General features: G+C 33.9%; 2 protein-coding genes, 1 long non-coding RNA gene and 1 pseudogene across 3 annotated transcripts in view; 3 read left to right on the top strand and 1 right to left on the bottom strand.

Annotated features, from left to right (window-relative positions):
- Positions 1–27,984, bottom strand: part of LOC125857508 (malate dehydrogenase [NADP], chloroplastic) — a 1,084,261-nt gene that overhangs the window by 54,761 nt on the left and 1,001,516 nt on the right. The gene's annotated exons all lie outside the window — the stretch shown is intronic.
- Positions 992–12,056, top strand: LOC125857538 (uncharacterized). Its single transcript, XR_007445676.1, has 5 exons — positions 992–1,459; positions 1,850–2,076; positions 2,817–2,891; positions 3,008–3,091; positions 11,799–12,056. It is a non-coding gene; the product is annotated as an uncharacterized LOC125857538 (long non-coding RNA).
- On the top strand, positions 4,834–6,801 carry LOC125857526 (uncharacterized; annotated as a pseudogene).
- On the top strand, positions 17,287–24,047 carry LOC125857496 (uncharacterized). Its single transcript, XM_049537100.1, has 8 exons — positions 17,287–17,404; positions 17,538–18,917; positions 19,238–19,356; positions 21,349–21,966; positions 22,052–22,346; positions 23,159–23,324; positions 23,465–23,564; positions 23,706–24,047. The coding sequence occupies exons 2-8, from the start codon at positions 17,754–17,756 to the stop codon at positions 23,821–23,823; spliced, it is 2,580 nt and encodes an 859-aa protein (XP_049393057.1). The 5' UTR covers positions 17,287–17,404; positions 17,538–17,753; the 3' UTR covers positions 23,824–24,047.

Below are 27,984 nucleotides of genomic sequence, written 5' to 3'. Positions count from 1 at the left end.
GCATTTTTGTCCTTAATTTCATTTCTAGCTAAAAATTGTTCAAATAGAAGATTTTCAAATTATATTAGTGACGAAAATTGAAAAAATAAATTAACATATTATTAATTCGGGATGAAAATAGTATAGTATATATTATTTAATATATTTTTTAAAATATTATATGTATAACATTTAAAATGAATTATGAATATTAAATGTTTAATTAATGGGATTATATGTAAAATAATATGTTGATTGCAAAATAATAGAAATAATAATATAATAATAAAAAATTAAAATAGAGAGTGTAAATAGTAGTTCTCCAAATTTGGAGAAATTCACATATCTATAATCTCTATAACAGAGAGTAATATAAAGATGGATTGGAGAGGATATTTTCTATTTTACCCTCCAAATATAGAAAATGAAGGGTAATATAGAGAGGGATTGAAGATGAATAAAATAATTCTGCCATCTACTTTTGTTTCTAACTTTTTGCAACATCTGAACCAGCCATAGATTTCTTGAAAACAGGGGGAGGGGGTTGCTTATTCTTCAAATACTTCTAGAAAACATCTAAGGATATAAGAATAATCATTAACCTTTGAATAGTTGATGTTACCACAGGGTTCTGCTTCTAGAAAACATATAAGAACCCTGTGAACATTGATTTAGTTAAATGCTTTGTGGAATGTGAAACAGTTTCTTGTTCGGTTTGAAACTTTGGCTGTAGCCAACCATTACTGTGAGAGTTGGTTCCATCAAATTAATTGGACTTCATCTTTTCCTCCTTTTGGTAAGAGTGTGCTGATGGCTGTTAAATATCTATAAAGCTATTACTCACAATTTTTTATTTTTTTTGTAATTAGTAACTTATTACTCACAAATAATTTTTATTATCATTTTTATTTTTACTGTGATATTGTTAGATAACTTGTACTATCTTAAGCAACTGAAACTGATGACTATTATAATAATCTTCTCTATATCTATCTATTTATCTATCTATATATACTATCTTAAAAGCAGTAACTTTCTAACTTGTATGTTAAATTACTAAAATACCCCAACTAAAAACACTCAATTTAGTATATTTTCTATATTATATTAAAAGTAGATACATTTTCACATTGAAGGCCCGGAACTATCACATCTTTTCTTCCCAGACGATCTTTTATCATGCTTGTCAGATTCATAGCACTGGTTTGTCTTCTCCTTCTCTAGTTAACGTGTTTTACAAGTTCTGTCAATGTGATATCTATCTTTTTAAGTAGAGAGCACTACTTTTTATAAGCAAAATGATCTATAATCCCCTTAATGTTGACTACTTTGCAACCTCGCCGTTAAACAGTTCTTGGCCTTCTTTTCTCAGACTATTTTAACTCCGTGTTGGAGACATTTCCATCAGGGTTGCTGTTAGAACTACTACCACTGCTAACACTGTCATATACTTTCTATGGATGTTTCAGTCACTAACCAGGTTACTTCTTTATGCTTCTTGGTCCTGCCACTATATTTTGCATGAAGTAAAAATACTATTAATAAAAGGACAAAATGTAGCAACAAAATTAATATGATCTATCCAAATATTATATTCATCAAAATAATTACAGTACAATACATTATGAAACGATCCATCCAACCAAGATGTAAGTAAAAATTAGTTGATTTATAATTTTTATGATGCTGATTGAGGTAAGTCGACCAAACCGGCCAATTGTATTCTGCCCAAGAGCCTTACAAATACATTTTCTACAAATACCACCCAATCATTTGTACAAATAGGAATCTCATGGGTGCACCAAAAAAAGGGGTCTATGCAGGTACATTAAGTTTCAGTTGTATTCATAAATTATTGGTTTCTATGCAGGTACATTGAGTTTTAGGATGCAATGTCTGTGCCAATGGCTATTGCTTTACCTGGTCGCTTGCTTTTTGGCCAACCAGTCATCGTAAAACCTTCTGAAGCGGATAAGAACCTTGTTTAGTCAACCGCATCTAGTGCTGGATCAGGGTTGGCAGGGACAAATACTGCCTCTGAGAGAACTTTATGTAGGAAATCTTCATTTTAACATGACAGCGTTACAGCTCAGATAGGTAACAAAGCACTAGAATATTGACTTATCATGTGCATTATCTAATGGTGGAAGTTTGTATACACAATATTCTGCGATGCTGATCTACCTTTACTTGTAGATTATAACATGCTGAAGAACAAATTAATGTTATAGAGAAAATAAAGTTTAGGCAAACACAAACATGGGCGTATGTATCAAATATTTCACCCACATACACCCATGTACGTGTTTGCCAGAACTTTATTTCCTCTATAACACTGATCTGTTCTTCAGCATGTATAATTGACTTTCTCAATGTCCTCGCTACAGTAAGACCCATCTCTGCCAAACGTTTTATTTTCTGTTTCTAAGGGCCCGCTTGGCTTTGCTTATAAAAAAGTAGCTTTTCAATAATAGTTTCTAAAGAGTCAAACTTCAGTAACTTTTAAGTCAAAAATGAAATGTAGGAATATGCTTTTAACTTCCAACTTTTTTCAAGTTGTTTTTAAAATATCCAAACACTCTCGAGAGCTGAAAACACTCTTAAGCCAAACACTCTCTAATTTTCCATTATGTCCGTTGTATTCAGATTTTTGAAGCTTTTGGCCCAGTAGAGCTTGTTCAATTACCTACAAATCCTGAAACAGGACATTGCAAAGGATTTGGATTTGTCCAAGTTAGTATTTAGTGAACTGCAATATTTCTTTTCAGTATATATTGTCTGTCATAATTCTTTTTCTTTTTGTAATGCCTTTATGTCTTGATTTAGGTTCATCTTAGTTTGCTCAACTTGAACATGCAAAGGCATCTCAAAGTTTGAATTGCAAGCTTGAGATTGCGGGTCGCACCATCAAGGTATGTCTATAGGCTGAACTTGTTAATGATATATAATTTCTGTAGATCTTGCTTCTCTGAATACTGTTGGATGACAGTATTACTGAGCCTTGACTGGCTATTTTGGTTCAATGCAGGTTTCATCCGTTGCTGAAGATGTTCGAGTACAAGATGCTGGAGCTAAAACTGCTGATTTTAATGATGATGAAGGAGGAGGCTTGGTGAGTTTGCTCCTAAATCATTATAGCAAAGGACCTTGCAAGACATCTTTTCCCTTAAATAGGTTAGATACTTCATAAGGTATGAGCATGATGGAGGTGGTCCATCCATGTGTTTGTGTTAGACATGACTTGAGAAAAACAGTTTCAGCATTTGCTACGTTGCTGCACCATCACTGTCCTTCTCTATCTTTTTCTCCCCTTATTTGATATTGATATTCACCAACTTGTACTTCCTTCCAACTCTCCATGATATAGGATCATGCCAAATTTCCAATCACACAAACTTCTAACACCCAAACAGAGAAGCAATTCTATTAAATATAGCTAGTAAAAGACATAGGTATATTGTCCTAAACATTAAAAAACACAATTAGACAAAGGCTAACCAGTCCCTCCAAACTTTGACAAACTAAAAGGATCATTTTCTATAAAATGCAAATTGAATTTGATACCTTGGCTGGCCCTATAAAGATTCACCTTACCCCTGAATCCAAAACAAAGTTATCCGTCTGTCAGAGCAGTCTCTAGCAACTTCATTGGCCTTCTTCAATGACATGGTAAACTGCACAAGTTTTACATTTCAGCAAGTTGGAAATTTCCTTCAACCTCTGCATAGTTATTTCATTTGGCTCGGGGATCATTAACATATTGAACAAGCATAACATTATTCGACTCCACAATCAACTTTTTTGCATGTGGCTCTCATTTCTTGCATTGGTTCAACCCATGCCTCAAGGCCTCAAGTCTAGAAATCGCATCGTCTTGAACCTCAATATCACTCCAGTAGCTACTTAAACACAATCCTTTTTCATCTCAGAAGACACCACTAAATTGTCCAGGCTGGTTCCCTTTGTGCTAATACCATAGATGCTTATTTTAATCTTAACCTGGAAAAGGGGAATCAATTTCCATATGACATGACAAGGTATACAATATTGACCCAAAAGTTCTTCAAACATCTTACTAGTCTGATCACTTGGCATACCCGATAACAGTTTGGTTTCAAGATACCTGCAAGACAAAAGTTAAAAGTTACATCTTAGGGGTAACTTACAATTTACCCTCCTATTGTTCCTTCGGCTCAACAAAGAAGTACTTTGCATAATTCAACCAACAAAATTCTCCAACTAGCACTTAAATCAATCACATGAGTAAAACATATCTTATGACTTGGAGAAAGAAATGAAACAAGCATACGTGAACATAAAATAAAGGGTTAATGACTTCAATGATATGTTCATAGGGTAAAATTAACGCTTATTTCCCAGAATCAATAGAATGATGATAGAAAATTACATTTGATAATAAATGGCAATTTCAGCATTTAGTCACACTCGCAAATAACTTTGCATATCAGACCAATAATATCACGGTTTGCTAATATTTGTGTCAAAGTTGATAACCATGTCAAAGAAATGTAAGTTAAATTCTGAGAACACATAATCATACATTGCATCTTTACTAGTTTTTATGTCAATCTCTATTGTGAATTTAAGAATTCTATGTAAACATATCATTGTTTCAAGATCATTCAGATCCTCGAGCGATAGATCATTGAATTCTCCACAAAATGAGTTTGTCAACATGAGAATACGGTTAAGACAAGACGAATACTAGTTTGCTCCCAATAGATTGCCAATAAGATGATAGTAAGAAAGAGGCATGTAGAACATTGTTAGTCTCTAAGCTGTCCTCTTACGATCTTCATCAATGGTGCTTAAGACCTAGTTTCTTGCAAACTGCGGTATCAATAGATGACATTACAGGATCATATATTTCTACATTGTCAATTATCTAGCGGTGTATGCTGGAATGCAAGGGGATCTCAAACAGGATGAGACCATCCAAAAAATATCTATCGCATTTTAGGCTCCTATTCGCATGTTCAGGTGGTAATCCATGGTTTGGGAAGCGTTGAATACACTTCCAATTCAGAACTTCAGCCTGCCATAGTTCTCCAACTAAAACAAGATTTTTCCAGTTAGATTGACAATATAGAAATATACGGTCTTGTTATGTCTTGACTTCAGTTGATATTGCAGTTTGAAAGAAACTAGGTCTTGAAGTTCTCACCATTGATGAAGATTGCAAGAGGAAAGCTCATACACCAACAATGTTCTACATGCCTCATTCGTACTATTGTCTATTCGGCAATTTATTGGGAGCAAACTGGTCTTTGTCTTGTCTTGACCGGATTCTCTTGTTGACAAACTCATTTTGTAGAGAATTCAATGATCTACCACTCGAGGATCTGAATAATCTTGAAACAATGATACACTTATAGAGAATTCTTAAATTCACAATAGTGATGGACATAAAACTAGCAAAGATGAGATGCATGAACATAAAACTAGCAAAGATGAGATGCATGATTATGTGCTCTCAGAATTTTTCTAACATTTCTTTGACGTGGATGCCAACTTTGACACAAACATTGGCAAGTTAGGATATTATTGGTTTGATATGCAAAGATATTTGGGGGTGTGATTAAATACTGAAATTTTCGTTATTATCAAATGTAATTTTTTGTCATTGATTCTAGGAAACAAAAGTTTTGTCCTATGAACATATTGTTGAAGTCATTAGCTCTCTATTTTATGTCTGTGTATGCTTGTTTCATTTCTTTCTCGAGTCATAAGATGTGCTTTAATTGTGTGATTGATTTAAGTGCTAGTTCGAAAATTTTATTGGTTGAATTATACAAAGTACTTATTTGCTGAGCTGAAGGAACAATAGGAGGGAAAAGTGTAAGTTATTCCTAAGATATAACTTTTAACTTTTGTTTTGCACGTATATTGAAACCAAACTGTTACCTGGTATGCCATACCAAGCGATCAGACTAGTAAGATGTTTGCAGAACTTTTGGGTCACTATTGTATGCCTTGTCATGTCAAATGGAAATTGGTTCCTCTTTCTCCAAGTTGAGTAAACTAAACATCTATGGTATTAGCACAAAGGGGAACCAAACAGGACAATTTAGTGGTGTCTTCCAAGCTAAAGGATTGTGTTAAGTAGCTATATGGGTGATATTAATGTTCAAGACGATGTGACTGCTGAACTTGAGGCCTTGACACATGAGTTGAACAAATGTAAGAAAGGAGAACCACACGCAGAACAATTGATTGTGGAGTCGGATAATGTTATGCTTGTTCAATATGTTAATGGTCGCCCTGAGCCAAATGAAATAACTATGCAGAGGTTGAAGAAAATTTCCAACTTGCTGAAATGTATAACTTGTGCAGTTTATCATGTCACTGAAGAAGCCAATGAAGCTATTAGAGACTATGTTTTGACAGATGGACAACTTTGTTTTGGATTCAAGGGGTAAGCTGAATATCTCTAGGTCGAACCAAGGTTTCAATGAAAATGATCCTTTTATTTTGTCAAAGTTTGGAGAGACTTATTAGCCTTTGTCTAATTGTGCTTTTTAATGTTTAGGATAATATACCTTTATCTTTTATTAACTATATATTTTACAGAATTGCTTCTCTGTTTTGGGTGGTAGAAGTTTGTGTGATTGGGAATTTAGCAGGATCCCATATCTTGGAGAGATTGGAAGAAAGTATTAGTTGGTGAATTTCAATATCAAATAAAAGCATATTTGCTCCCTTTTTTTTAAATTATTGCAACAACATATAAGCTCCATTCCAACAAATTTTTGTGCTCCTTTGCCTGTTTCCCTCTCTTAGATACTAGCCCATTATAGTAAAACCTCAATAAATTAATATAGGTATAAATATAGGTGGGACCATGAAATATTGTTATTTTATAGAGATATTATTTAATCAACAAGTTAATATTTATTAATTTAAAGAGTGTCTTGAGATTCAATGATAAATCAAAATCATTGTATCTTATTAATTTAAGGATCATATTTATTGAATTCACATAAAAAAAAATTTCTGGTGCAGTTCGAAAAACACATATCATATCTTAAATAATTTTACATGTTCGGAGGTCCAGAGTTTAGAAGAAATTGTGGATACTATAGGGAAAACAATGTTGATGATGAAGTTGAAGATGATACAATACCTTTGGGACCAGTTACATACAAGGAAACACTTATCGCATCTAAAACTTTCACAATTTTATGGTGCAGTTTGAAAAAACAACATTGGAACTTTTGGATGCAATAAGAAAAGTTAGATATGCTCTTCAACTAAATTTAAATTTTAACAAAACACAATAGAATCATATTTCACTAAATTGTCTTAGATATATTTGTACTTTTAAAGAATTACTCCCAGAATGAATGATAGAAATTTGTGTGACTGTAAATCATTTGATAAAGGGTATAATAAACATTTATAGTTAAATTGTTACTTAATATAGAAATGTGTCATTCTTTTTGGGACTGACTAAAAAGGAAAGTGAGTCACATAAATTGGGATAGAGGGAGAATTAATTTGTAATACTAATGAGACCATATATTTATACAGGGGTCTTCTGAAAATATATTATCTTATCGAAATAGGTAATTTTTTTTCATTGGCCTAAGTTGGGACCGGAGGAAAATATTATCTTAGAGATATTATTAATATTCCGAGTATTAATTTAGTGAGGTTTTACAGGATATAGTCCACCTTCAAACTCTTCATTTCTATAGCTTCTATGAAATGGCTAATGAGTTTATTATAATTAAAAGCTTCTGTCCATTCTTTTTCTAGTGCTCTAATTAGAACTAATTAATATAATTACTTTCTATAAAGATTTAAATAGGAGAAGAAGGAAAGAACAATCTTTTTGTAGAGTTTTTGTTACGAGTAGTAGAAAAGACTCACTTTAGTATAAAATGTTAAGAGTAGTAGAAAACAGAAGCACAACCCCCATGTAATAAATAAAATTTATTTCTTCGCTTTTATGAAAAACAAATGTCCAACAATACTTGTCCACTTTGTAAAAACAATAGATAATGTAACATCTTGTGTCTAACTTAGATCTAAAGGGATGTACATGACACCATTATAGTCTTCTTTCTGTCCTTATTTGGAATGTCTTTAGCGCCTATATCTCTCATTGTTCATTATCATAGCATATATATTTTTTTCTCAATCCCTATGTTAATTTTTTCTTTTCTTGCGTCACCATATCTTTTTATTTTTTATATATTTCGTCCGGACCAAATTATACTTATTAAGATGTGCCATTATTGAAATATTTTGAAGTTGTGATACCCTCTAAGAATTTGATATTTGGGTCGTAACGGTTTTATACCAGCCAGTACTAGGAAGCATGTGTCCACCACTCTGTTATGACATGAAAATGAAATAAGAAAAGTTCCATGTCCTTGTGGGGAACAACCATTGTACCGGATCTGCAATAACAATGAGATTTTTTGTGTAATTATCTCTTGTTTTCTTCATTTATGTTGTAACAAATAATATAGTGCATCTATCTAACCCATAGGCAGTAGTGTATCTTAGCCTTTTTCTCTTTCCTGATTAATGGCTGAATGTAATGAAATCTAGCTTTCAAGACATGCAAGTTCATGTCCTTGCTTTGTATTTAAAATTTCTCATTCCCTTTTTTAATTATTTTTCCGACTTCTTTTGCCAATGCATTAAAATTAAGGATATACAGTTAAAGTAGGGGTCTTTTCCTCTATAAGCTGAAAATTAGTGTTAGTAGCAGAAGGGAGAAACATATTTGGAGTATGATTGAGGTGGACATAAAAGTCTTTTAGATTGATGGAAATTTGAGTTTTTGAAGATCTTAATCTTATCCTAGGCAAATATAAGAATCTGAGAAATAGATGAAGCTATGACATCCTAATGTAGATGTTATATTGTTCATTAGGATTTTTTAGTCCTTCTAGTACTGTCTTTCCAAGTGGTTACATATATTTATTATTTACTCATATAAGGAGAAAACATGGAGAATATGATCATCAATGTATTGGGGCTGCTTTATTTGACAGTTAATCCTTTACAGTTATAGTCCGTAATATATGTGAAAAGGTGATGTATTTGGTCCAAAACTCTAAATGTAGCAGAATTTAAAAAAAAAAAAAGAGTGTCAAGGTTAAACATTTTGTCCATGACCTCACGTGCCAACAGTGAAGTCAGTTTATGGTTGCAACAAGAGACGGACAGAGCAACAACAACAGTGGCCTTTGAGACAGGCATCAAAATAGATACTTTCCGATGAGTATTTCCGGCCAACTGAATCCAAAGTGGCATTTCAAATCTGAAAGTTTTCGATGATGTTTCCATTAAAGATGGTCTTTGGGAAGGTAAGCGGGATGAGATGAGATGAGACGAATAGGAGGTCCCTGATGGGAAATTTTCTGGTGATATTGCCCGCTGCTGATTTCTGGGCCAAAAGGCCATTTTTTGCTTTCCAGATGAAGATTGTAGGCTTTCCACATACGATTTTGTGGTAGTTCTTGGATTTAGATGAATTTTCAGCATGTGATCACTGGTGTTGGAAGGGGAGGTTTGTTTTAGATAGACGAGTGGTAGTAGATAGAAGGCGAGAAACGGGGGTGTGGGGGGAGTAAAGGCTGCTGGTTGATTATGGGTGTTTTATTTAACAGGCCCTTTTACAAATTCTATCAGATTTAGGGTTTCAAACCAAATGTGTTACCTTTTTCATATACAGTAATGACTATTTGTCAAGAAGATACATCAAGAAGTTAACAAAAATACAAGATTACAATTGAAAATAAAAATGAAGAAATAAATCTCTTCAGGCTGAGGCGCGGATATCTCGCTCTCTTTAAGGAGATTCAAGCCCACTGCAACAAATATTTTCACCGGTCTAGCAGTAGTCCTTCTTGACTTGTCCCCTCCAGGATACAACAGCCTATTCACAATATATAACTCAACAACCCTGGACAAGAATTGAGTTCAAAGCTCCACAAAAAGAACATCTTCCTTCAACTAATAAAAACTCTCTTTTTTGACTAACTCTTTCACTCTATATTTTTCTTGTGTGTAGTATATTTCTTAAACCAAATGAAGATCACCACTATTTATACTAGAAGAAGTCTTCCTAGCAATGAATAGGAAGATAATGGAGTGGTAAATAGTGAAGATAAATAGCTTTAGGAGTTACATATGTTACATAGGTTACAAGAATAATGGAGGATTAAGAATGAAGATGTAATGGTCATAGTTGACCACTACACACGTTCTGCCAGAAAAACCCACAACGGACACAAACGGACAACACAATTGCCCAACGTTCTCAGCAACGTTTATCACTATTGAAGACTGACAATTAATCCAAATTCAACTGCCAAATGAAGTGATCCATAATGCTGAGTAATTAGTCCATTATACTTAACTTCTGACAGATGTGAAAATAGGGTATTGGAAAAGCACTTCTAACATAATTTTTTAATAAGAATATTAAAATGCTTCTAAACCAACAAGGACCATTTCGATCATTTTCTGGATAATAAGCTATGGCTGCCTATGTCGTGCGGGCCTTTTGAGTGAGAAGGTATTTGGCTTTGGTTTTGGTACCACGCCTCTTAGGTTAGCTTATGAAAAAAGGAGAATTCTTGAAGTGCAGGATTAGAAAGCTGACGAGCAATGAAGATTAAAAAGAAGGCTAAGCATAACATTTACGTAGATAATACTTTGTTGGTTAGATAATACCACCTTCTGTCCCTTGTCTTGACTTTGACACAATTGGTGTTGTCTATAATAGAGATTAAGAAAAAGAAGTGTGAATGAATTATTGTATATGATGTTCTTGGAGTTGTATTAAAATAATTGGTATTGTGGAAAGAGTATGAAAATGTGATTTGATTTGATTATTGCACTCAGTCATGAGAATGAGTTTTTTTTTCTTTTCTTTTTTGAGAAAGGTAAAGTTAAAATGGACGCTCTCACTTTTACCAATTTGATCCCTACAAAAAATGAAGAAGAGAGTTTTAATATTATAATTTAAAGATTAGAAGATTGTAAAGAACTCAACAACCTTTTGCGACAGGTCAAAGTTGAAAGCAGGTCTAACAAAATAGAAGAGAGTTTAATGCAAGATTAGTTTTAGTTCTGGAATGTTTTTCAGAAGCATTAATTCTTGTGGAGTTTTAATTAGAACATGACTTCTTCTGGAGTTGGAATATGCCTATTGTTGTACAAATCCAGTTTCTTCAAATTCATGAAAGAATTTTGGCATAAAAGAAGTTACTTTTATGTTTTAGATTTCATTGCAGTGACTTGATGAAGAGAATATATATATATATGGTCTAAGGTTCTGGAGCTGGGTTGGCAGGTTCAGAGTTCTGAATGATCAAATTGAGCAACCAGATGGGGGCTAGTAAACAGTCTAATTAATGGAAAGATACGATGAAAGAAATCATATTTGGACAAAATGGTGTTTATGTAATGTGACTTGAAAACCTTCACTTAATATCATTCCAATATAAATCTTTGATGAGATTGCTTGGCATCTGTACAGATAATCTTATTTCCATGGTTATATATTGCATCAACTTCCTTCTATATGGTTACTTCATCTTTTAGGGTATAATTACATTTACTTCAATAATATTCCACAGTTCATGCTTCCAAGTCCTCTTTTGACTTGGTGACATTTTTGTTTCCACAATGTCATTCTCTCCTCTTGCTTTGTGTTTTGTCATTATTTTCTAGAATCCAGACAGGGAAAGATAATCAAGCTTGGGCTTCATGAAAGCAGGCCTCTAAGAACAGGTTAAGATTTAACACATCAAGTTGTCTTTCTCTGCATGCAGGTTTGCTTGACTGTTTATAGGCATGGAGGTTCTTTCAGTGGCAAACCCTGTGAATATTCATCAACAGTAACATAATTTGATTTAGGCTGATAGTTATAACTCATGTAAGAGCTGGTTCTGTCTAATTAATTGGACTCATCTTTTCTCCCTTTTGGCAACAGTGTGGTGATCACTCACAAATGGTTTCTTACATCATTTTTATTTTTGTTGTGATATTGTTAGATAACTTGTACTGATGAATATTATAATACGACTTGTTTTTCCCTGTTATCGTCTGGCTATGCAGTTGGGATGAAAAATTAGGAGTTTCTCTGTTATCGTCATAAGTTGTTTTTCCCTCTCTCCCTTCAAAAAATATTGTACATAATGCCATTATTTCAAAAGAAAATGAAAATTAGACTCCTCTGAGAACGGGTTGGAAAGAGGACCAACAACACTTCAAATGTATATATGAAATTACACGAAATGTCAATGGTATGTAGTATTTAATCGTAAATACTAGCGTAGGAGAGCGAATCTGCAATGGGAATTATCGCGAAATAGATGACACAAGCTCAATATTTGTTTAAGGAAATGTAAAAGTTTTTCTCTAATGTAAACCTTGATGTCAATTAACGTGGGAAGTCATTTTTTTTTTCCAAAATCCATATTATTGTATTTATTCATAAGGGTTAGGGTTGAAGGAGAAAGACAAACTAATGGAATAATACTGATTAGCACCTCTTATGGGTGGACCCGATTCAATAGTTATTTTCAACATTTCCCACTTTCACATAAGAAAGTGGTTAAGTTTCATCCAGGTATAAAAATTATATATTTCTTTGAATTCTCTTGCATCAATTCATACAAGATAATTAGGCCTTACGACCGACATACTATGTGAACACTTTATTATACACATGTTAGAAATATATAGTCTCGTCATTTTCATTAGAATAATCAAGTATATCATTAGAACTTAGAAGTATGCTTAGTGCACTAGATCATTTGAGCCACCTTAATATATCACACTTCGATCTTACATATTATAATTCTTATGTTCATAATTATATGACTTAAAAGTCACAATCGGTACTAACAAACACAAAGTAAATAAGAGCCACCAATGATCTTCCTCTTCTCATGAGTCTCCCAACTTGTAGCCAACTCGTTTAGTCAAATCAAATCTCTCATGGTTATTTAGTAGCATGCTAAAATAACGAACATCAAATCAAGCTTTGACTCATTGATTAGAGTTGTGAGGGTTCTAAAATATGTTTCATACAGGGGTGGGGCGCCCTGCCACTCAGTGCGCCCCAAATCACCTTCTGTAGTTCAGGGGCTGGCGCACCGCGCCACTCAGTGCGCCAGGTCCCCTATCCTTCAGTCCTTCTTTCTGTATGTGTTCCCTCAAATCATACCTATGTTCTCGACTTGATATCCACACTTAAAATCTTCATTAATCCCTGAGAGATCATGCATAATCCAAGTCATAACTCTTAAATTCATAATTCAATTTCAAGATAGAGTTAAGAGTAAAGTTCGAGGAAGTTCTTTTGAGTCATTTTGAGAAGTCTTTTATAAATTTTTAAAACTTGTTTTAAGACTTGAGTACTTGAGTATGAGGATGAGAAGAGTTGAGTTTCATTTTTCAAAATGAATATATGGGAACTAAGTAATCCCAAGAGTAAATGTTTTTACATTTAAAATGAGAGAAAACTCCAATTTCCAAATGAGTTCATGAGGAGTTTTGAGCACTATCTCTTTTAAGAGAACCTTTTCAGTAATAATCTCAAAGTTTGAGGATGAGGAAATGTTTTTAAACATATGAGCATGAGTTATATTATTGGGAGTAGTATTGAGCATCGATATGTGGATGAGTTCAGGCAACTCAAAGTCCTCATAAACCATGTATGCCAACGTGGGTAGAAAGGGTCATACTTTTTAGATGATTTCTTATTGCTTTTATGCATAGCTTAGTGGATCCACTTAGTTGAGGATGTCTTATACTCCGGCAAGGTATATGACAGTTCTGACAGCGTGGGCAAGACGTTGTATCATCACATAGCTCATAGTGGTGGTTGTCGGTTAGAAAATCTCCCAAATAAGAGTAGAGGAATTTTATTGTATTTTTAAATACATTGAGTTACTATTTACTGTTTTAAAATCTTTCTTTATAATGCATTTTATTGTTGCTTTTATGTTGAACTGAGTTGTGTATTTCTGAGTTCTTGAGTATCCTTGAGTCGAGTTGAGTTGAGGTGAGTATGGGTTCCTTTTATTAGTTCAAGCTTGCAGGTTATGTTCAGTGTTCCCCTTACATGCTTATACATTTCATGTACTGATGTCATTTGACATGCATCGTTTCATGATGTATATACATGTAAAAAGAGTCCTCAACAAACATTTCGTTGACACCACTTGCAATTCAAGTTAGCTTTGGTGAGACTCCTTGCTTCCAAAGTATTCCATTTACTTTTTAGTTTTGTTAGGATGTCGTGGGTCTTGTCTAGACCTCCATCTTTTTCATTTAGAGACTTCATAGATAGACAGTAGTAGTTGATGAGTCTTTTCATTTCTCTTGTTAAATGTTTTAAAGACTTGAGTTGCCCATTTCTGGCTAGTTGAATATTCTATTATATTCCGAGTTGTTTATTTGAGACTTTTGAGTTAAAACTTTACATTTAAGTTCATCTTATGTTGTGTAAGTCTTCCGTTGGAGCCAGGTTAAGGGTTCGCTTGGGGCCAACAATGGTTCTCAAGTGCCGGCCACGCCCAGGGTGTAGGCTCGGAGCGTGACAAATATGCGTTATACTCTTTTCCTTAACCATGGTTTTATCCCAATTGAGTTTTCCTGGTAAGGTTTTTAACGAGACAACATTCAAAGCTTATTAAAAGATATGCATACTCTTTTTTCTTCAATAGGATTTTTTCCCACAGGGTTTTTTCCTAATAAGGTTTTAACGAGGCATATTATCTATGGACATCCAAGGGGGAGTGTCATAAAATAATATATTGTGGATGTCCACTACACCAAGAAGTTACTACATTACCTCCCTCCATTATGAAGATAACCTCCACCTTTATGATCATTATTCTTGTAACCTTTCACTCCATAACCTCCTCCATTATATTCATGTTTAATGTCATGTTTATGACTAACCTTTTGTATGCCTCTATATTACACTATAAATAGAAGTATAAGGGTTTATATTGTATACACTTGAAGATTTGGTGAACACTTGAATACTTTGAAGAATAAGAAAAACTCGCATCTTTTGTCTCTCTATTTCTATTGCTTTCATCTTTTATATTTCTTGTCTTATTTTGCTTTAATTTTACAACAATATTCATTATATCAATAATTATTTTTGGGAAAAGGGCATGATATACCCCTTAATTTTGCCATTTAGAGCTGAATACTCTCGTTATGAAAGTGTCTCATATATACCCTTACCATTATACAAATGACTCACATATACCTTTACCGTTACAAAAGGAGCTCACATGTACCCTTCATCTAATGGAAGTGAAAAAATTAGTTTTAGATTTACTTTTTTAAATTTAATTTTAAAAAAAAAATCATGTAGGGATATATATACTGAAAAGGGCCAAAAATACTCCTAAGCTATAGGAAAAGGTTTAAAAATACCCTTCATCCATCTTTTGATTTAAAAATACCCTTCTATTCACCTTTTTGGCTCACTTATACCCTCGAAACTAACAATTCTCTCTTTATTTTTTATTTTAAAAAATTATTTATTATGTGTCATTCTCCTATTGGATAATATAAAGAGTCCACCTCAATTAGATTATTTCTCATTATTTATCCAAACCAAAACAATATACCTCTTCAAGACCCCAATTTTTTTTATATAAAAAAAAATATTGTAGTTTTTTATTATTTATTTATTTTTGAATCCAACTCCTCTCCATTTCCTCAATTTTTTTCTTAGATTGAAGATTGATGACATAAGAAAAAATTAATGGCTAATATTTAATTAATTAAATCAAGATTCTAAACATGATATAGATGATCAATATTTTATAAATAAATTATTATGTCATAATCATAACAATATATTATCTTATCCATAAATACATTACACATATTTTTCTCTATTTTCCTACTTAAATTTTTCCTATGGCTACGACCGTCCATCTGCTTTTTTCTTCTTTTTTTTAATGAGTTAATTTTTAAGTAAAATTGTTTGTGGAACTTTTTCTTTGAAAAGTATTTATCACAGGTTAGCAAAAATATTAAGTTCACAATTTTTTTTTTTAAAAAGGAATATAGATAGTGTGGCACTATTAATAATATATTAATTATTTAAAAAAATCTTTAAATTTTTTTTTTTTAGAGCAAATACAAAAATTACTAGATTTTAAAAATAAATAAATTAGGGGCTTGAAGAGATATATATTTTTTTATTTGAATAGATTATGGGGAAAAAAAATTAATCGAGATGATTTTTTTATTTTATCTAATATGAAAATGACAAATAATATTTTTTTCAAAAAAATAAAACAAAATAAACTTTGGTTGTTAGTTATAAAGGTATAAGTTAGTCAAAATGTTGAATGAAAGGGTGTAAGTGAGCCAAAAAGGTGAGTGGAGGGGTACAAATGAGCCAAAAAGGTGAATGAAAGATTATTTTTAGACCTTTTCATATAGTTTAAGGGTAGTTTTTGCCTTTTTTCGATATATATATATGATCCTTCTAGCAAAAGGTATACTTTAATCTTTTTCATACATAAATTATTTTTTGACTTCTTTGATTATAATTATTTGAGTTTCTTATTCTTTTTTTCTTTCATTCTTCAGTGTAAAGAAATAACTTTAAAACTAATTTTTTTCGGATATATTGTAATTTAGTTTTTGTATTTGTAAAAAAAAATTAATTAAAAAATGGGGCATTTATAATAAAGTTTACAAGAAAATTAGTGAAACATAAATAAATTTGACCATCAAAATAATAAATTTAAGTTAGTCGTTAAAATAAAAAAGAAAAAAAAATTGTGTGTGAAGGATCAAATATACCTGATTATAAATTTTTCAAAAAAATAATTTAAAAATTAAATTAAAATTAATTTTTTCACTTTCGTTATAGAAAAAGGGTATATGCGAGTTATTTGTATAATAATGAGTATTTATATGAACCACGGAAGATATATTAACTTTAAATGACAAAATTGAGTGATATATCATTATTTTTTTCTCATTTTTTTTTTTATTTTTATAAATGTGACAAGTTAAATTGGCAAATGAATTGGAACGGAGGGAGTAAATGGAAAAAATCGTTAATGATGATGTGTCAGCGTCATCATGAGATCGCCGCTCCTCTCTTTTGGTTTTACTTTTTCTAAATATTTTTTTTAAAAATAACACAAAAGCTTCTTATCTTTCAACAAAAATATTGTAATTTCCCATACCATTTCTTTTTTATATATAATGTTTTTTCTGTTTGTCCCGCTATATTATACTCCCTTGTAATTAGGGAGAGAGGAGTATATTTTATATATATACTACTGTAGTCTTCTGTACTGATAAAAGCTGATGTTTTCTATTCAATGGTGGATTTATTTATTCTTATACACTCTTCAGCCACAAGCAAGAACCTTCACTGGTAAGTTCTTCTTTTTCATGACTTTTCAGTTGTCTACTCTTAGATCTCAATGCATATTTAATGGAATTGTGTTTGACATTTCGTTGCATTCATAAAATTTGGAATTTGTCTGACTTTTCTCTAATCTGATCAGGTGATTGTGATATGTATCCAACTTGCCATAGTTCATCTATGGATTTTACGAAATTTGGTTGGAAATTAGGTTTAAGGTTACTTCTTAATAAATTGAATTGCTTGATTTTGGTGGGGAAATATGGTGTGTTCTGTGTTTAGGTGGGTTTTGATTAGGATAACTTCATGCTGGTGTGATGTGTTAGGAGTTTTAGGTTGGGGGTAGTGGGGTTTGAAGATGACACATGTTTTGCAACAGAAGCCTGATAGCACAGGGGATGATGCCCACTCTGAATTTGAGAGGGGATGGGAGGAGTTAATGTGCGGGCACTTGGACGAGTGTATGTCATTTGCTTCATCTAGTTCAGCACGAAACACTGAAGATGAGGACGATGACAGCGATGGTCTTGTGAGAAGAAGAAGAAGGAGGACTACTTCCCTAATTGAAGGCGATGATAATCTGGCTGAGTCTTCTGCTGCTAGGCAGAGGCGTTCACGGATTTTGAGTAGGTGGGCTGCTAGACAGGCAGAACATATGATTACTACTATCGAAAGGAGGAATCGTGAGTCCGAGTTGATGGCACTTGCCGGTTTGCACACTGTGTCGACAATTGATTCTTCATTCTTGAGAGAATCACAATCTCCTACTTCAAGGCGTGATGCCGAGAGGACAAGCAGTAGGTCCTCGACTATCTTGCAAATGTGGAGGGAGTTGGAGGATGAGCATATATTGAATCATCCCCGAGAGAGGGTAAGGGAAAGACTGACACACCAGAGGACTGTGGACTCTAACACCAATATTTCTAGTACTAGTATTTCAGAAAGCCGGGAGACTGAGAACCATGATACTTTGGTGGATGCTAATGAGAGTGAGAATGAGTATGGTACTTGGTCTCATGACGTGATTGGACCACAGATTGAGAACAGCGAGAATGGAAACTCCAGCCGTGAACAGTCTCCTGATCTAGGGGAAGTTGAGAGGGAGAGGGTGAGACAAATTGTTCGTGGATGGATGGAGAGTGGGATCAGTGACCATTCACCTAATGTCTCTCAGAGGAATGGTGTCCCAAGAAGTGAATGGCTGGGGGAGACAGAGCGTGAAAGAGTGAGAATTGTGAGGGAATGGGTCCAAATGACTAGTCAACAAAGAGGAGCTCGTGGTGGCAGAAGGGAAGAACAGTCCAATGGGCTTAGTGCTCAAGCTGATCGTGTTTGTGATGAGTCTGTTGTTGAGCATGAGGAAGGCCAGCCAGAGCATGTACATAGAGACATGCTGAGGTTGCGTGGGAGGCAGGCTTTACTGGATTTGCTTGTGAGAATTGAAGGGGAAAGACAGAGGGAACTTCAAGGTCTCTTAGAGCATCGTGCGGTTTCTGATTTTGCCCACCGCAGTAGGATTCAGGTTAGTTGTTATTCTTCATCCAGTTTCCCTGTCCTATTTTTCTTATAGAAGCCTCAATAGAAGTCATGATTCAATTGTACACGAGGGCTTATGTTTATATCATTTGCTAAATTGTGAAGTTTGACATTTTGAAGCTGAAAATTGAATTAACAGCAGATGTTCACTATCTTGAACTGTGCTTGTTTTTACTTTGTTCCTCGGAGAGGTAGATGTAACTGGCCTTTTTGAGTTGTTATTGGAGGTGTCTTTGAGCTGTTAGCTAATCTCTTCTAGAGTTGTTTCTTTCTTGCTTAGGCATCTTATTTTATACCCTCTTACAGTCACTACTCAGAGGAAGGTTCTTGCGAAATGAAGGGCCTGCTGAGGAAGAGAGACCACCTTCAATGGCAGCAAGCGAACTAGTTCATCTTAGGCAATGCCACACTGTCTCTGGGCTCAGGTATATGGCCTGGTCAATTGTGTTTTGCAGCAGGATTTGTCTCAATAATTGACTTTTAATCACCTGTTGAAGCTTGCCTTATGTAATAAGTTATTAAATGTTTATTTCCATGTGGTCTACCCTTTCAGTTTTGTTGTAGAGCAGTAATACCTAGTCCAACTTCCTTCTGCAGCTGTCAGAATAATTCACTTTTTTATAATGGTTGTTTGTAGAGGAGTTATGGATACTACCCAGTGTGATCATAGCATGGTACCTTGTTGTTGAGGTTCCAGCATTATCCAACTAGGTTCCTTTGTCCAGTTTATTGAGGCCCACGCCCAAGATCAATTATTCCTAGAGTCCAACTTTGATTGCAGTGCTACTTTATTCTTAACTGCTGATTATCTTGCTAATCAGCAATACTAAAATGATTCAGTTACAGTTGCCAAAAATATCTGGGAAAGTGGGAATGTACCCAGCAGATTCTTTAGTAGCAAATGCATTGTTTCCGGGGTTGGGGTGAGGAAAATGGGTAGCATGCATTAGTTTTGGATAGAAAGTAGAGTACTTTCTTTAACCTTAATTTTGTACAAGTTAAATGTGACTTATCTTCTACCAGCAAATCAAGATTGCACCTAATTTAGTTTTGGAGAGGGTAGAACTTATGTATTAAAGGGAAAAAGAGGAATTGCTAGACATATGCTTCTTTTATCTAAGGTGGAGTATTTGGGAACATGAATGGTGATCTTACTATTCTCATCTCAACTCAAGTTGGCGTTATTTGGCTCTTTTAAATTTTATTGCCTGACCAATGTCATTGAAATTTTGCGTTCATGATCACTTAGAACTCAAAGATATATTAGTACAAGTCTATAGATGTTCAAGTAAGGTCGTTATGTGTGTCTAAGGATTAGTTTGGTTGTTTCCCCTAAAAAGCTGCAGGTGAAATGGTCGCCCTTCACCTTTCAGTTCTTTTCTCCTTTTCTTTTTGCGGTGTATTTTCTCAAATTCTCTTTCTCTTCTGTCTATAATTGACTGTAAAAGTAGCGATTAACCCCTGCAGCTCAGAAAAGCTTAGGGAGGGCGCTTCGCCTCAGTTAAGCTGCACTTCAGTGTAGGTAATGCACTAAGGTGTGTGTCTCATTGCCCATGAGTTCTATCTTGAAGAAAGCACTAAAGCAGCACTAAACAATAAATATAATCAGAAAAAGAGATATATTAATCATTAAGGACAACATTTTAAATGAATTTGTTACTTCTTTCTTGCATTACATTTATATTCATAACTTTTTTCTTCATTGCACCTTTTTTTACTAAAGCCTACACGTTAATTGCGCTTTGCACTTAAAGCCCTAATAAACCTGGAGCGTTTTTTTAAGCTTTTCACCTTTGACAAGACTGTTCTATTGCATTACTATATAAATCAATCAAGATCATGGTGGTCTTTCACCCATTTAGATCTCAGGCGAATTGATATGAAATTACAGCACGTTAACTGTGGCTAAGAGTGAGTTGAGGTAATTGAATGAGGAGCTTATGTGAAAAGAAAATGAACGAGAGGATTAAGTAGCTTCTACCATACCACCTTTAGCTTGATGTTAAATGTTAAATAGATCTTAGTTTGCATGTCACAATGTATTTTGTTCTTTCTTATGTGATGCTTGCAACATTGTTTAGTAATCATTTAATTGCACATATCTTAGAAAAGGCCCGCTTAGTGGGTAACTCTCCTTTTTGGAATTTCTAGAAGCACTTGGCAAAGAACCCACATTTTCCATTTTCTGTTTCATTATGAAGCCTCAATCTGTGGAAAGATTTTCTTCTTTGTGTTTTGTGCTTCATGATATCTCTTGCATGAGATGGGCTACCTAAGTGATTTGCATTTCCTTTCATACTTTGGTCTGGTTCTCACTTTTTGTACTCTTCCTTGTGAAAGAGAAAATCTGCATTTATAGCAAAATGATTATTTTATCATGTTGATGCATGGGTTCGTGACCCTTTTATTTCAACCAGGCAAGGATTTCGCTCCAGATTAGAAAACATTGTACGTGGTCAAGTGAGCAGCCATTCTGAATCTTCATCTAACAGTGGCAACGGTGGTTTGAGAAGTAACCAGGCTCATGCAAATCCTTTACAGGAGGTACAAAATGAAAATCTTGAGCAGCTGCAGTCTAGGGAGCAGGAGCGTATTACTCATCAGTTGCCTGATCACAGAGAGAGTTTTGATTCCAGTACAACTAGTCAGGCTACAAACTGGCTAGTGTCTCCTAACCAAGGAAGGGGTCAAGTGGAACCCATTGTTGAAGCTGATGGAGCAAATCAACGGGATGCAACTTCTAATGAACAGAGTCATGGAACTATGGAGAATACAAGTGGGAATTGGCCACAAAATCAACCAATTGTTTGGCCCCCTGAAACAACAGGTGACATGAATAGAGATGAACGTCGTTTACCAGAAAATATTGAGGTTTGGCATGAGGATGGGTCACGAGAAGCTGTGGAGAATCGGTCAGAAGGCCCTTCTGATCCTCCTAGAATGCGGCGTCCTGTCCCATATAGAAGAATTAGTAGATTCCATCCGCCCGATGATGATAATGTGTATAGTATGGAACTCAGGGAGCTTCTTAGTAGGTAAAATTCACTTGTCATTCTGTTTTTCCATCTATGGGTCTGAGGTATTCTTGTCATTTATCTGTTGAGATTCTTTGTCTGGTAGGAGGAGTGTTTCCAATCTTCTTCACAGTGACTTCCGTGAAAGTTTAGATCATTTAATTCAGTCATATGTAGAAAGGCAAAGCAGTGCTCCAATTGACTGGGATTTGCACAGGAACTTGCCTATTCCAACTTCAACTGAAAGGGATCCGGACAACCAGAATGTTGCCCAACCGGAAGGAATTAGCAGGCCTTCACATGTGCAACCATCTCCTCCTGTACCTCCTCCACAACCACTTTGGCATCAGGATTTGCACCAATCCAGTTGGTCACGTCACACTGTGCATCGTTCTGAACTTGTAAGCTTACCACCCCTTCCTAGAAGCTATTGTTAAATGGCCAGATTATTTTTCCATCTGATAGTGATACCTTGTGACTAATGCATCTACTTAATGAAGAACACTTCTCTAATAAACCAATGATGGAAATATCCAAAAAATTTGTTGCCTTTATATAGGGGCATCCCTTACAGGAATGAGATGATTGTGAATCTTTTCTATTTTCTTCCCTCTTCTAAGCTTTCACGGACCCACAACTAAGAATATTGCACTCTTTCCATGCTGCTAAGAAAAACATCTAACTTGGTACATATTTGTCTTCAATATGAGCAGCATAATATTCTGTTCATACCAGTATCTATAGTAGATTCACACCCATGGTGTTTATATATTCTGTTAATGATGTCAGTATGATTATGCTGCTTTATCGTGAATTGAGGGGTCATTTGGTTTAGAAGCAAGTCATGCAGGGATTAGGACTGTAATACACAGATTAGTAATGCAGGGATTAAAAATGCAAGGATTGTAATGTAGGGATTATTTGTTATTTGGTGCTTGATATGTTGTACTAAAAAATATTAAACGTATGTTTGAAATATGTGCTAATTTTTTCCAACAAAATATAATATGGTATTTTTTTCATTTAATAACTTTTTAATCCATGTACTGCTTATCCCCGCATAGAATAATACTTAGATTCTGCATAACTTATGTGGGTTTTAGTTATGTGGATGAAACCTAATATTGTGTAAACAATGAACAGTTTTATGTGGAGATTAGCTTCTCCATTTCTCCAACCAAAGCATTACCTGAGTACTTTCTATTCTGAGCAGGAGTGGGAGATGATGAATGATCTTAGAACGGACATGGCAAAACTGCAGCAAGGTGTGAATCACATGCAAAAGATGTTGGAGGCGTGCATGGATATGCAGCTGGAGTTGCAACGTTCAGTCAGACAGGAAGTTTCAGCTGCTTTGAATAGATCTGCTGATGGACAAGGTCTGTCTCTCATATTTGACATACAATAGAACTTTGAAGCTCTGATGGTTGCCGTACCTCCTCTAATCCATCTATCTGTTTCTCTTCAACATCATTTGATTTCTTCTTAATTGAGTTTGGCCATGCAAAATTTCTCACAGGAGTTGCTGAGACTTCAGCCGATGGATCTAAATGGGGCCACGTGAAAAAGGGTACTTGCTGTGTTTGTTGTGATATTCACATTGATGCCTTGTTGTACAGGTAAAGTTTTTGTTATGCAGTTTCATATACCTTGCAGCAACTACTTCAAAATGTACAAGGAATGAATCCTATCAACAAATAATGTAACAATGCTCTGTTCAAGATCTTTTGATAGTTAATGCTTTCTTTGTATTTCGGCAGATGTGGGCACATGTGTACTTGCTACAAATGCGCAAATGAATTGGTTCGAGGTGGAGGGAAGTGTCCATTGTGCAGGGCACCAATTGTTGAGGTGATCCGAGCTTACTCAATATTGTAAATAGGAAGGACGGGAAGTTAAAGAAAATCTAAGTTAAAAGTTGGTAAGGTATGGAGATTCTCCCTCTACCGAGCTTCTTAGATTCTTACCTGTAGAGTGTTTATTTGCCTCCATTCTTCTGATTATGTGGTATGCTACGCTCTGTATAATTGGAAAGCAACTGCCACGATGCACTTCTGTTGCATCATCCACTTGTAAATGAAAGGTTAATTTTTTTCCTTCTTTTTGTTAAGCAAGAAGCACCCATTTCTTTACTTCTTTTGTTTGACTTGTTTTTTTATCTTTTATTCTAGTTATCATTTGCGTCGTTACAATTACATGAAGATAAAGTATTGGTTTGTAGTGGCAGAAAGGATGAAATGACCACATTATCAAACATAGAGTGTAGTGTTCACTATACTGCTGCTCTTTGCAGGGAAATAAAGAAGGAAATGACTTTGGGGGAGGTTCATGATGACTATTCACAAGTTTGATATATCATCTCAAAATTTGGATTTGCAGTTATATTTTAAATACTAGGCATATCTACCATCTAGTTTTGTCCAGTAACTTATTGTCCAAATGATATCAACTTGTTTTGAAATGTTGAAGCAGGGCGTTTCACATATGAATAGATTCAACTTTTGTCTGCCTAATCGACACTAGTCCGGCTTTATCATACATGAAATCATCATAAATTTTGAGTAAAGTATCATATTGGTGAATTTTACAAGGCAAAATAATTGAAAGCATCATTTCGTTTTTGAGGATGTATAAGTGAATAATGTGAAGTGTTTGATTGATTGGCTTGTCATGGATGGAGTGATAGGTGGTCATCATCACGAATAATAATACTATAAATATTTGATTCAAATACCTAGAATTGATGAGTGAAGTTCACGTTTACTAGTCAAAGGAATAAAGAAAAATTAAGTGGTGTTTAAGGGAATGATTGTTGTTTAGTGCCTGCCACCTTCACTGAAATACCTAAAAATAATGATTCCACAATGACCCCTCGAAAAAGGTGTGCAACGCAATGACGTTTGGTTGCTAATCTTCTTCAACTATGTTTTTTCTTCTAGTACTCTACTTTTTAATTGTATTAATGTTTCCTGCTTTTTTTAATTACTCGAAAATCTAGTCAACTAAGGAAAAGGTTTCAGAAGGCTGAGTTTAGTAAGGAGGAAAATATTTTCTATTTTTTTTTTCATATTTGGTTGATCAAAATATTTTCTCAACAAAAAAATAAGTTTCTTAAAAATAAAGAAAATGACCTTCCTAATGAAAATATGAAAAATAAGTTGTATAAGTGATATTTCAAATTTATTATTTTCTCCCAAAATGCCCCCACCCTTTGATTCTCCCACCTCTCTCACCCACGAATCTCCACTATCCATTCCATTTCGCTTTTATGGTGTTTTGCTAGAAAATATATAAATGCTTATGGAATAATATTTTCTTGCTTAATTATCAAACAATAAAAAACAAGTAAGAAACCCACTTATTTTCCAAAAGAGAAAATAAATCAAATCCCCCTTAAACTTGTCCGTAAAACTCACTTTAGCATCATAAATGTACGGGTGTTTAAATACCTCCTTAAACAATTGTCAAGTGAATTAAGTACCACCTTATACATACAATACCAGTTTCATAATTGGAAGGTGATGTACACACGCGCCACATAAGCGCCACCTCAATGACACATTGATAACACGTCAGATTGTGAACAGATTTCATTTCATTTCTTTTTTCTTTTTCCACGTCATTTTTTGTTCTCATTTTCACTGTTTACTCATCTTCTTCATTGTTCCATGTTCTTCATTATTTCAATAATTAATACAATACAAAAGTAATTGTTACCCTTTGCAAAAATCCAACACCCACAACGTAATTTCTAATAATTTGACGAACATATTGTGTGAAACAGTGAAAATGACTATACGTCGGCAAGTGCTTCAACGACAACTTTGAAAAATTATCATCATCGTTGGAGCTGGGTTTGTTGTGCTACTCTTGCTCATACTCTTGGGAATGTTTATTTTCAATTTCATTTTTTGTTGTTTAACTTACTATTTCTCCATATTTTTATTTGCAAGTTCTTTGAAAGCTAAAGCTTAACAACCATGGTTGCTCTATGGACAACCATCAATTGCTTCAACGACAATCACCAGAGTTATTGTTGTTATATTAGGCTCAAAACCGATAGATTTGATGGCTCGCCTGAAAAGCAAAAAAATGAAAACAAATAAAGGGAAGAATGGAGGAAAGCCAGGAAAAGGGTATGGCCGACATTTTTTCCATGGTTGCCGGCGTGGTGAAATTTCTTAGCGAGATTTGGTGGTCTCACGGTGGCTGATCTCTCGCAAGAGCTTTAAACGGTGATGAACGAAGAACAAAGGGGTTGGGGTGAGGTCTGGCGTGGTTGAGTTTCGTTGAATTTGTTGATTCGAGAAATGTTCTCTTGAAAGTGACCGCCGGTGGTGGAAACAAAGAGAGCTGGTACAGGTTGCTAAAAAAAGATAAAGTGGGACCCACTTACCTTCCCTTTTCATTTTTTATGCTATTTACGCGCTTATAAATTTTTTATTTGCCACGTCAGCCTCTAAGGTCATATTTAATTCACTTGTATGTTGTTTAAGGAGGTATTTAAATACACGTAAAGTTACAGTGCTAAAGTAAGTTTTGGGGACAAGTTTGAGGGGGAATTTATGTATTTTCCCTTTCCAAAATAATCTTTCTAGAAAATTATTTGCGGTGGAGAACATTTTCCGCCATACTCCCTCTATTCCATATTAACTAAATTTTTGGGACTTTTTTATTGTTCAAAATAATTGAATTGTTCAAAGTTCAAGATGAATGTTTGAAATATTTTCTATATTTGCCCTTTCTTTTAGAGTCTGTTTGGAAAGTCACATGGTAATTAGAATTGACGTAATTACTAGGGTAGTAATTACCAGCCTAGTAATTACATAGCATGGTAATTATGCTGACCTGTTTGTTTACCACAATGCAATTACATTGTAATTATACATGTACTGTTTGGTTGCACAAATATAATCATAAAGTTATATTAAATTTTAAAAATAAAAGTTAATTATTTAAAATTTATATTAACGAATAAGAAACTTTATAAATGATATTAAATTAAATACTTAAGATACATATTATTTTTGAAAATATTAATTAATAAGCTATGTTCTTAACTAATATTATGAGAAAATAATTTCTTTATATTTCTCAAATTAGCATATTCAGTTGAATTAATCATAAAAACTTAAAGTACAAGATTTCTATGAACATCATGAAATGCATGTTTGACAAAAAGATTAATATTCTAAGAAAAATGTCATAAATTATTAAAATAATTGGCAAAAAGATAATTTATCAAGTCTAACTAAAAACAACTGACTTGTGAAGTGAAGTCTCAAGTCAATACTACTAAAACAAATGAAACTGAAAATATAACATAAGTTCTAAATTCAATACAAATTAGTCTTATGTCAAATTTCAACATAACATACATAAATATGATTTAAGAGAAAAGGAAAACGTAAGTCTATTACCTTACTCAACAATAAATTTTACTTTAATTTAAAAATTAGAATACTATCAAAATTATGTCAGTAAAGAAAATGCATGGCATAAAAAAAGATAATACGAAAAATTGCATGGAATCACATGAAGTAAAGGTTGAGAATGAGAATAAAATGAAATATAAAAAAATAAAAATAAATAAACTTTTAGAAAATTTTACAATAATAAAAATAAAAAATACTCCCTCCGTCCCAATTTATGTGTCACAATTTCCTTTTTGGTCAGTCCCAAAAAGAATGTCACATTTCCTTATATGGTAAGTATTTAAAGGTACAATTCTTCTTTTATCCTTGTTGGTTTCACTTAATCTTAAAGATAATACTCCAATACATCTATGAGGAGAGAGAAAAGTGAGTCTACTTTTTAAAGGGCAATTTGGTAAACATTTCAAAGTCTTCAGTTATTGCTTAAACTCCGTGCCCGATCAAATGTTGCCACATAAAATGGGACGGAGGGAGTAATTTGAAATAATAGAAATAAAAAATAAATTAAAACATAAAAATAAAAATAGAAATAAAAAGCAGAAATAAAAGAGTAATCAACTTGTAATTATACCATGTAATTACTAGCAATTCATAGCCCCTCCCT

This window comes from Solanum stenotomum, chromosome 3 (assembly GCF_019186545.1).
Source record: "Solanum stenotomum isolate F172 chromosome 3, ASM1918654v1, whole genome shotgun sequence".
Classification (NCBI taxonomy): domain Eukaryota; kingdom Viridiplantae; phylum Streptophyta; class Magnoliopsida; order Solanales; family Solanaceae; genus Solanum; species Solanum stenotomum.
The sequence above is the reverse complement of the archived record's forward strand: the minus strand, read 5'-3'. Positions and strand labels throughout refer to the sequence as shown.